The sequence below is a fragment of the Drosophila obscura genome, unplaced genomic scaffold, assembly GCF_018151105.1.
Source record: "Drosophila obscura isolate BZ-5 IFL unplaced genomic scaffold, ASM1815110v1 contig_195, whole genome shotgun sequence".
In the NCBI taxonomy this organism is placed as follows: Eukaryota; Metazoa; Arthropoda; class Insecta; order Diptera; family Drosophilidae; genus Drosophila; species Drosophila obscura.
This window is the reverse complement of record NW_024542784.1, coordinates 513,185-524,763: the sequence shown is the minus strand read 5'-3', so window position 1 is coordinate 524,763 and position 11,579 is coordinate 513,185. Positions and strand designations below refer to the sequence as shown.

The following is an 11,579-nucleotide window of genomic DNA, read 5'->3' as shown; positions in this document are numbered from 1 at the left end:
AACAAAAAATACATTTTGGAAGGTTGCGGGCCCAACTGCCAATTGGGAATTGGGATCGCGATCAGGTACCAAATGTAAAACCCGTTTTCGTTTGCTTTGTTCCCAATTAACCAGACGGTAAGCGAAAATCACAAAGTGTTTAGGCTTACCTTGTAGCCGTTTTAATTATCTTGTCAAAATAGCAAAGTTCTTTACAACCAGACGTAAGATACTAGAGTTATGTGAAAAAAGCGCTACCTATAAAAAAAGCTTAAAAACAAAAAACAGCATTAAAAAATTCTTCAAAAAAAAATTTAAGCCATAGAAAAAAAAATATATCATCAAACCATTCCTCAGCCCCAAATCTTTAAGAAAAAGTTGGTTTTGTTCCTTGAGGAAAAAATAGTGTCGAGTAGTGTTATTGGAAGCTTCCTACAGGACAGAACGTTCCAAGTCGCACAGAGCGGAGCACTTTCCAAGGTGAAGGTGATTGAAGCCAGAGTCCCGCAAGGCAACGTGCTAGGCCCAACGCTGTATAGCCTTTTCACGCATGATATGCCTAAGAATAGCGTTAACAATACGTCCCAGCCAATCGATGTGAAACTTGCCACATTTGCCGATGACACGGCAGTCCTGTCAAGGGTCAACTGCGTTTACGACGCCACGGACAACCTCCAGCGGTACCTTAAAAGGCTTGAGAACTGGGCATGTAGGTGGAATATCAGTGTGAACCCTGCGAAGTGTGTGGTGGTGACACACACGCTTAGGAAAGGAACGTGCCCTGGAGTATTTCCCCATGGCGAGCTGTTGGAGCAGCGGAAGGAACATAAGTACCTGGGAATCACGCTGGACACCCGCCTGACCTTTTCCAGCCACACAAGGATGGTCAGAAGCGCCTTGGAAAGCAAGGCAAGAAAACTCTACTGGCTTCTTAATCCTAACAACAAGCTCAGCCTGGCCAACAAGATCCGCATATATAAGGTAATCCTGGTGCCTGCATGGAGGTATGGCATCCAGGTCTATGGTATCGCAGCGAAAACGAGTCTGGACAAGATCAGGGTGTTTCAGAACAAGACCATCCGAAATATCTGTGGTGCTGAATGGTATCCGTATCCGTAATAGAGACATCGCCAAAGACCTTGGAGTCCCCTCATTCGGTGACATTATTGCCGAACAAGCCACAAGATACTTGAAAAATAGAAATAAAATAAATAAATAAATAGAAAAATGGCACAAGAAAATAAGTCGGTTCTCGATGACTTAAAAAGTAAGCTCAAAAACCGAGTCAAAAGCATTCGTCGGTTAGAGGATCGATTAGAGCGTGAGTCAATTCCATTGCAATTGACAGAGCTACAATGCAGACTCGATGTTCTAAATTCTGCTTTTAACAAGGCCAACCTATTGCAGGAGCAAAAAGAAGAAATGAAAGATGAATTTGGAATTTTTTAAAGAATTATGGTTTTTTTTCTATGGCAGAACTTTTTTTTGAAGAATTTTTGAAGTCTGCTATTTTTTTTTAAAGATTTTTTCAGAGGTAGCGCTTGTTTTTTTCACATAACTCTAGTATATTACGTCTGGTTATAAAGAACTTTGCTGTTTTGAAAAGATAATTAAAACAGCTTTGTGATTACAGCTTACCGTCTGGGAAATATAAAGTATTGAAATGCAAAAATGATGATTTTTGTGCGGTATTTTTTTTACAAAATTTTGACTTTAAAAACTCAGGAAAAGTCGACAAAAAATACCTTTTGGAAGGTTGCGGGCCCAACTGCCAATTGGGAACAGCAACGCGGGTTGTACATTTGGTACCGATCGCGTCCTTTGTTCCCAATGGGGGGGGGGGGGGCGGCGCATGTAAAAAGTCATCATTTTTGCTTTGCTTTGTATTTCCCCAGACGGTAAGCGAAAATCACAAAGTGTTTAGGCTTACCTTGTAGCCGTTTTAATTATCTTTTCAAAATAGCAAAGTTCTTTTACAACCAGACGTAAGATACTAGAGTTATGTGAAAAAAACAAGCGCTTCCTCTGAAAAAATCTTTAAAAAAAAATACCAGACTTCAAAAATTCTTCAAAAAAAGGTTCTGCCATAGAAAAAAAACCATAATTCTTTAGAAAATTTTAAATCTCCATATCTATCAGAAAAAGTAGGTTTGGATCCTTGAGGAAAAAAAAAGTTCGATTTTGTCGAGTAGTGTAATTAGAGCACTAGTCACTAGGTGTCACATTAGTTTGGGATTAAACTTAGATCTAAATGAATCTATTAATATGACATACTAATAAGTGGTTACATATATTGATTTGTTTTCTTATGCTTATGTTCGTGTTATTTTATTTTAAATTGAATTTGATTTCTAAATCTTAGTCTAGTGTAAGGTGGGCACCTAACTGTGTTTTGAATTGTGAAAGGTTTCGTATTGTTTTCATGTGATGTGGAAGATGATTCCATATGCGAATAACATTCACAAAGAAATGTCTCTCAGAGTTTAGTGTTCTATATCGTATGGTGATAATATTGTTCGTTCTTGCGGAATTGGTAAATCTTAATTTTTCATACAGATATTGGGGTTGTCTGGTGAGGATTATTTTATGTAGGAACGTAAGCATCTTATAGTCAATCCATTTGAAAAGAGTCATGTCGAAAATTTTATATGAGAATGCAGAGATTCTGTCGCTGCGCCTTAATCTAAATATGTATCTAGCTATATTATTAAAGCAAACGCTCAACTTTTGCCTGTTTTCGTAGCCACAGTTTCCAAATGCCTCAATCCCATAAGTGAGTACAGGTACTAGGTATGCTTTTGCTATCTGCATCCGGATGCTAACTGGTATAAATTGCTTGGTAATATTAAGTGCCCTTAAGATCCCATATGTTTTTCCAACTGCTTTGCTCACATGATCATCCCACGACAGAGTACTATTTATTATAAAGCCTAAATTAGTTGTCTTCTCTATGTAGCTAATGGGAGTGTTTGATATTTCTACACGTCTCAATATAGTTTCACTTATTTTTTTCTTGTTTTTGTTTATAATCAAGCATTTTGACTTCGTTGGATTGAGGCATAGACGATTTTTGGTTGCCCACGCACTAATTTTCTCAAGCTCTCTATTGGTAACATTTATACACTCATCTATTCGATTTAACGGTCGACTAACATATAATTGGACGTCATCGGCGTACATGTGCACTTTACAGTCGGACAATACTATTGGCAAATCATTTATATAAATGGAGAACAATATCGGGCCAAGTACTGATCCCTGTGGGACACCACACTTGATTGAGCGAAGAGGCTTTCGAAGTTCCACCGTTCAGAATCCCAAATTAAAGACGTTAGGCAGTTCCAATTTCTTCTCGTATATATTTCGGGGTTGTTCTGGGCTTATATATATGCGTGGTGAAAATGCGCGCGAGAGCGCGTCGCCGGAAAAAAGCACCTAAGCGTGAGAGCGAGAGCGAGGACAACAGCTTGCGTATCTGGATTGCTAACAGTGGTGTGGCTGGAATGCCCACAGAGCTGTTGCCCCGCCAGCGCCGTCCTCACTCTAAACATTCTCCCCCCCCCCTTGCAGGATTGCAAAGACTCTATATGCTCCGATTTGGAAGCAAGGAGGCTGCTGCTGGATTCGGAATTCCTATGCCGGGGCGGCTCACAGGAAGAGAGGGCGCACATCGACGCTGTACGCTGAAGATGAAGGCGGCGGTGCCGCAGAGGAGCCAGATGGGCGCCGAGACTCGGAAAGGTGGAGTAACGTGTGGTGGCTCCGGTTACACACCTTACACCGATCACCGCTTCGGCAATCGTGGCCGGAGTGTCGGTGAGCCAGGCAATTGGTGCAGTAGCTGAAGTGGAGGACAGCTTGGAGCCTCCTTTCGGAATCCAGGCGGAGAAAGCGGCGGCATTTCCGTAGAGGATGGATTTCAGAGCAGACTCGGCATTGGTAAGACTTAGTACCTCGGGAACGTTTGCTCTCCACGGTGCGGTCGAAACGGGATCGAGCAGCCATGTCTGTATGTGGAAGGCTAGGGCGAAATGAAAAAGTCGAAAAAGCATTAGAAGTGAGCTTGGAACGGATTACGGGCACATTTGGGACATTGGAAGCTTCTCTGGAAACTTGACAAGAAAAGGATGCAACTTTATGGCACGCCGTATCGGACACGGGACCAGTGAGCACCCATCCGAAAATTGTTTCTTGGCCGAGAAGAGAGCCACATATGTTGGGCTGTAAGCCGCTCAGCATGACTGATGGTAGGATATCGGCTCCAATCAGGACATCGATTGGTGAGCTCTCGAAGAATGTAGGATCCGACAATGGAAGACTCGGCAGATCTTTCAATAAACTTGGCGAGATAGGATGCAACGGAAGATTCCTTGCCAATTCCGGGATAACATAGGCCGAAGCGTTTAATTGTAAACCCGGCCTTGTTGGGGAGCGCATGGAAACTTGACAGAGCTTATCGGAATGAGCGGATACTGTCTGATTGAAGCTGGAGATCTGTGTCTGAATACGTTGGAATGGCAATTGAATCGTGTTTAAAAGGCGTTCCTTAATGAACGTTGCCTCGGAGCCCGAGTCGATCAGAGCGCGGGCGCGGAAATTTTTCCCAAGGTGGCAAATATTAATAATTGCCGTGCCTAGAAGGACAGAGCTTGTGCCGGATGCGAAATACGTCTGAACGTTAGGATGAGGTTCGGAAGAACTTGAATTTTCTGCGGAAGGTACTGGTCGATTGACGTCTGGCCAAGCTTTCGAATTGGGTACGGATGTGGAATGTGACTCGCTGGAAGCTGGATTGCCACGATGCAGAAGCGTGTGGTGTCGTCCTCCACAAGTGTTGCAATTGTGGGAGCTTGAGCAGTCGCGAAGCTGATGGCCTCTTGCGAAGCAATTTAAGCAGAGCTGATTTTGCTTTATGCAGTTGGAGCGGATATCCACGGTCATTTGTAGGAAATTAGGATATAGTCGGATTGGGTGATTCTCCTTGGAACAGAGATCACACGTGCTCTTGCTCGGATTCACGTGGCTTTGGAACGAGTGCGCTGTCCTTGGAACAGGACTGCCTTGGGAACGGCACGGATTGGACTGGCTTTGGGAGGATGGCGGATTCTGATTGCCTTTGCCTGGTGCCGGATTCGGAGCGCCTTGGGAAGTGGAGGGGTCGCTCTCGATAGCCTCTAGCGTTAGGTATCGCTGAGTCAGGAAAGAGTCGATTTCCTTCCAGGGCGGCACCTCCTTTTTGTCCGTTACGGACGCTTCCCATAACGCCCGGCTTAACTTTGGCAATTTGGAAGCGCAGATGGTCACTAGCAGACTATCCCAATTGTCGGTACAGACGTTGGAGACAGCTAGTGCATTTAAGACCCCCTGCATAGTACTTTGTAGATCCTTCAAAGCCCGACTGCACTCGGAAGTTACGCGGGGCAAGAAGAGGAGGATGTTTATCTGGTTGGTAACAAGAAGCCGATTATTTTCATATCGGCTGCGGAGAGCCGACCATGCGGACTCGAAACCGTCATTAGTGAGGGGGGATTTCTCTACGATGGCCTTCGGATCGCCCCGGGTCTTCTCGGTGAGGTAATACAGCCTCTCTACCGGAGACAATCTAGGATTGTTGATCACGACCGCAGTGAACAGATCCCGGAATGTGGGCCAGCGGACGTAGTCCCCTGTGAATGCCTCAATATTGACGGGAGGCAGTCGACAGCCGCCCTGTTGGACTGGCTGTGAAGGAGGAAGAACTGTGGATGTGGCCAGTTGGGCATTGAGGTCACTGAGGCACTGCTCAAATACCCCATAGCATTCACCGTATGTGTCACGGATGTCCGCTTGGCTCCTCGTCAGTCATCACCGCGGAGCAGGCCTTATATTCGGCCTCGACGTCCGTCCACATGCTGAGGATTTGGCCTCGACGGACCTCGGACAAAGAGGCGGATGGGGCGGCGGTGATGCGCTCTGCCAGGTGCGACAGTCGGCCAATAGCGGCGGCCAATTTGGTCCGAGCGACTGAGGTGGCGGATTGAGCCATTGTGATGCAGTGGCGGGAGCTGACGGGGCTGCTGACGAAGGAGCCCTTCGGATCTTGTTTGGTCACAGCTGGAACCTTAAGAGTGACAGGAGACGGGAACAGAACCGATTTGGTCCTTGCCGCAGGGCTGCTACTGGCTGCTCTCGGAGTGAGGGGTGCCTTGATTCTCTGAGTAGGCGTAGTTCCGGAGGCGGACGAGGTGCGTAGCCGGTTGGAAGAGGTCGCAGGCAGAATCTGGTTGCCGTCCTTGTGACCTGTTGGTATATTCCGAACTCACACACGCACAGAAAATCGGAGTGAGTGGAGTGGAATTCCAACAGAGAGACGCCAGGAAACAAATATAACCCACTTATGGAAGGCTGTCAGGAAAAAGGCCTCGAGCTTGTTGGAAAACAATAGTCGGGTCGACTCGGATTGTTTGAGATCACGGTGAAGTGAAATTTCTCAAACAATGAGTGACTTATATTGCGCTGAGCCGAGGAGAGGACCGGTTACACTGATTTTGGCAATATTTTGCAAATATTGTTAGTGCGGCCTCCTCCGTTTACCTCTTTGACGCAGTCATGATCAGAACTGGGTTATTTGCGGATGGACGGCGGACGGAATGGCATTTATATCCTCGATAGTTGATTGGAATGGGCGATAGTTTGCTCTTGGTGTCGGTTTGGATCGACAAAGTGCAGATAAACCTAGTCGCCGTAAGCGTTACCGGAAGCTACAGTCAAGAATATGACTGCGGAGTGGGCGCTGGAGAACTATCGGGAGAAATACCGAAGGAAAACAGAAAATATCGGAAAAAGGAGGACGAAACGGTTTAAATAAGAAATCGTGGATCGTTTAATTTATTTCTTGTAGTGTCGGTGTGTTTGTTTGGAAATTGTATTTTTATTTTTTATTAATTTATTTTCGGTCGAACGCAAGACTCGATTACGATACCGATATTTTTGGATTGCGCCACCTCTGATGCACGGAACAAAAAAAAAACAACAACAAAGGACCGAAACACCAATTTGCCAATTGGCAGTGGAAATTGCCAAATAATTACTATAAGTGCGCCGTGCCTTGGTCGCGAGTAATTTATTTGGAAAGTGGAGGATGTTGGAGTTGGGGTAGCGATCGTGAAAAGTGGATAGAGTGCACGAATTGTACGGAATCGCGAATTTTATATTAAAATTGGCACTTGCGCGGAGCGCGGTATTTTTCTACGGGGAGTGGTATTTTTATGGTATGGAATTATGTATGTTATGTATATAGCTGGCAATATATTGCGGCCAACTATGGGAATAAATGTATGAATGTATGGAAATAAATATATATGTGTTTATAGGTATGGTATCACTCGATGTGATTGTAGTTGCACTCGGAGTGTGCCAAAGTATATTTTATTGGGGTGGGTCGTGCTGGAATGCACCTGTAGAGACACGGATGTAGATGTGTGTGTATGTACGCCGCTCTTATGGGCTGGAATGTACGTACATACATATGCTCGGAATGCACTTTTTTTTTGGTTTAATTTTTAGTTATTTAATTTGTCCGCAAGTAATGAACAGACACAAGGAATTGAAGAACTACCGTATCACTGGTATTTGGAGATGAACGAAGGGAGAACGACCGGAATTGCCGATAATATTGCGGTTTCGAAAAAAGAAGAAACGGATAACGGATGGCACAGAATGAAGAAATAAGTACATATATAAGTATATATATATGTACTTATATCGCGGAACTCGGACTTTTCGGAATTTTGGAACACAAATCGCGAATGGAAGGGATTTGTGGCACACGAAAACTGTACTTATCTTGGGATCCTGGTGGTGAAGGCGATGCCGTGTTCGAAGGCTGGATATGGTTGGGGAAGGCGAAGTATATCCGGCTCGAAGGACCAATGATTGAGCGAAGAGGCTTTCGAATTTCCACCGTTCAGAATCCCAAATTAAAGACGTTAGGCAGTTCCAATTTCTTCTCGTATATATTTCGGGGTTGTTCTGGGCTTATATATATATGTATTTGTATCGCGTGCAAAACCGGCCGTTTGCTTGTGGGTGAAGAAGCGCATTGAATAGATCGGTGGCACTCCAGCTGCCGAGGGCTGTCGGAGGCGAGAGCGGGAGCGTGAGCGTGGGCGGGAGCGCAAGCGTGGTGAATATGCGCGCGAGAGCGCGTCGCCGGAAAAAAGCACCTAAGCGTGAGAGCGAGAGCGAGGACAACAGCTTGCGTAGCTGGATTGCTAACAGTGGTGTGGCTGGAATGCCCACAGAGCTGTTGCCCCGCCAGCGCCGTCCTCACTCTAAACAATAGGCAAAGGACGACATTTTCCCTTCAGCAACAACAGCCTGGTTCCTATTTAGCAGATAGGATGATAGCAACCGTACTGCAGAGTCAGAGAAGTTGTAGGATTCGCGAAGCTTTGCGATGAGGATGCGATGGTCAACTGAGTCAAAAGCTTTAGTGTAGTCAAGAAGAGTTAGGAACGTTACATTTCCGTCGTCTATTCTTTCACGGATATCCTCTACAATTTTTATCATTGCAGTTGTGCAACTTCTATTTGTTCTGAATCCAGATTGATTGTTGTTTAGTAATGTGTGCTCTGTAAGGAATGAATTTATTTGTTTAGCTACCAAGGTCTCGAACGCTTTTGACAGGGTCGGGAGTATGGATATTGGCCTATATTCTGCAGAGTTTGCTTTTGGGATAGGGATTATTTTAGCCTCCTTCCACTGTTCCGGGAACGTTGATGTGGTAATGGCTGTGTTGAAAATGTGAGTAACGTGCATGATGATTCTAGGGAGTATTATTCTCAAAAATTTCGGGTTCATATCGTCTAGGCCAGTAGCATTTGATTTAATCTTATGAATGGATTCTAGAACATCACAAGGACTAACACAACAGAAACTAAAGCTAGGAACAGTATAATTATAGGGCGTTGATGTCAAGTTCAGGGTTGGTGGTGGGTCCGGTACAACTAATTGCAAAAATTTGTTGTTAACTTCATTTACGTCCATGTCAACTAGTGAGTTTCTTGCTTTTTTGCCAATTCCTATACTTTTAATCACTTGCCATTTCTGCTTGCTACACAGAGCGTTGTTAAACTTTGACGAGTAGAAGGCGGTCTAAGCAGAGTATATTAGTTTAGTTACGTCTGATCTTAATGATTTGTACATATTAAAGTGGCTTTCAGTCTTATATCTTTTAAATTTTTTAAAAGCCTCATTTCGTTTGATGATACCCAGCTTTATCTCCGGGTTGAACCATGAGTTATCTGTTCGTTTGACTGTCTTTCTCTTAATAGGTACATGTTCACAGCAAAGATAGTCAATGTTTGATTGAAGTTGGGCAAGCTGAGAATTTACAGACAACATATAATGTATTGACGTCCAGTCAAGGCTGCTAATGTCAGTGTGTAGTTTTTCAAGGTCAATGTTCTTGAAGTCTCTGTAAAAGGTATCGTAGTCAGGATTAAAATCATAGGTCAAGAAAATAAGGTCATGTTTTGAATACCCTGGTGCTGTGAGTTGGTCATATAGTAGCATTTTGTCAGTACTGTCGACAAAGAATAGATCTAGTAGTGTGTTTCTTGTTTTTGTAAAGTGTGTGGGGAGCTGGTGGTTCACTATATTTAAGTCAAGGCTCAACATGCTATCTGCTAATGAGGATTCTCTAAGAATATCACAATTAAAGTCACCTGCTAGGATTACGTCTGTATAAGTCAAGGAAATGTCAGTAATAAGTGATGTCAGGTCTGAGTAGTCAATGTTTCGATTTGGTCGATATATGCAATCAAGAAGCATCTTTCTTCTATTGATGGTGATCGTTAGAAATATGTATTCTATGGCACTATCTGGTCCTTGCTTACAGAGGATTTTTGTGGATATCTTGTTATTTATGTGTATTGCAACGCCCCCGGCATGCCCTACACGATCAGAACGAAATACATTGTATCCTCTACATTCAATTAAGGAGTCACTTAAGTCGGGGACAAACCAAGTCTCGGACACACATATAACATCCACACCAGAGTCGATAAACATATGTCTGAATTCGTCAATTTTTTTTGTCAAGCTTTGTGCATTGATATGGCAGATTTGCAGACCCGATTTTTGTTTCACCAGAATTCGGAGGACCTGAGATGTATTCACATTTGTTAGTTCTAATGAACCGTCCATATCAAGTGTGTTTTAACACAACGAAAAATTTCATTACAGTAAGTACAGTTAAGGGCCCACTTAAAAATAAAATACAGGAAAGTGGTTAGATGGGTAATACTTATAGCTAACATGAAAAATTTGCCTATGGTTATATTATTGACGAAACGAGCTATTCTCGTCTCCAGCTGCAGGGCTCTCAGTAGCAGCTTGCATCTCCCTCAGATCCTCAATTTTGAGAACTTCCCAGATCTCACTTTCTTGGGTCACTTTGACGTGAACCATACCCCTGCGCGTAAACACGGATTGCAGCTTCCGATGCTTCTTCATTTTCAGAGCTTCTCTAAAAATCTGGTAGTTTTCCCTGGTAAGCTGCTCGTTGACATATACTGGGGCTGGTGAGTTTAGGCCGAGTAACTGCAGAGTTAGAGGCTGCTTGGTTTCCCGCCTGTACATACCGATGTTGCGCAGTAATGCCGCTTTGTCGCGCACCCGTTCCAGCTTGACAATGATGATGGGGTGAACGATGGAGTGGGGAAGATTTTTGTTCGGCCTCATACGATAGATATCCCTAATAGCAGGCGCAGGCGTGTGATTTAGGCTGAGGCACAAGTTGTTGAAGATATGTTTCAGCTTTTCACCTTCGACGTACGGAACTCCATGGATCCTCAGGTCGCATGCGATATTGGCCTTAGCCTGTGTTTCAACAAAAGCTGGGCTTCCAGATCCTCTACCTTTTTTGTAAGGTTTTGAGTCTCACCCAGCCTACTTTCTAGAAACTGGACTCTCTGTGTGAGATTCTGGATCCCACCAACCATACTATTAAGCTTGCCTGTTAGCAAACTTAACAGCCGCTTGTACGGTGAGGTTTGTAGCTGTTCCGCCGAAAATTAGGCACTGCCTGTCGAACGCTGCTGATAATTCTCTTTGTTAGCGGATGGAGGGTGGCAAGCAAGAGAAGAGAATGCACGGAGACTGCTTAGACAGGTCAACGGGAGCTGAGAGAATGAGAGCGGGTTCGAAGGCGAATTTCGAAGAAAGAGAAGGTAATAAATAGAGGGCATCAGGACGCCATTATGTCATTTCCCATCGAGATCTCCATAGATAGCGTATTATAAAGGGAAAAAAAAAAATTAGTCCAAGTTGAAAATCTTTCTAAAGTGCCAGTGAAATATACATATAATACCCTTATATTACTTGGATGCCATATACCGCACCATCGGACAACTGGTCAACTTTCTACGGATCAGCCGTTCGGGTAAGCAGAACGAGAGCTAGCAGCAGCTAGGCAAGTACAAAAAAATATATATATATGCATATGTATGTATGTAGGCTAGCGGTTGGAGGAGGCTCGTCAGCCACATCGACACAGCTGGAGCAGCGAATTCGCCGGAGCTTTGGCGCTCGCATAAGGCTGAATTGCGATCGACAGA

General features: G+C 44.2%; 1 protein-coding gene across 1 annotated transcript; it reads right to left on the bottom strand.

The window, feature by feature from the left end:
* Window positions 1-10,131: 10,131 nt before the first annotated feature.
* LOC121404385 lies at window positions 10,132-10,839 on the bottom strand. Its single transcript, XM_041593717.1, has 2 exons — window positions 10,605-10,839; window positions 10,132-10,541 (listed from the first exon to the last, which is right to left on the bottom strand). Exons 1-2 carry the CDS (start codon window positions 10,702-10,704, stop codon window positions 10,303-10,305), a joined length of 339 nt encoding a protein of 112 aa, XP_041449651.1. The 5' UTR covers window positions 10,705-10,839; the 3' UTR covers window positions 10,132-10,302.
* Between the last annotated feature and the right edge of the window lie 740 nt (window positions 10,840-11,579).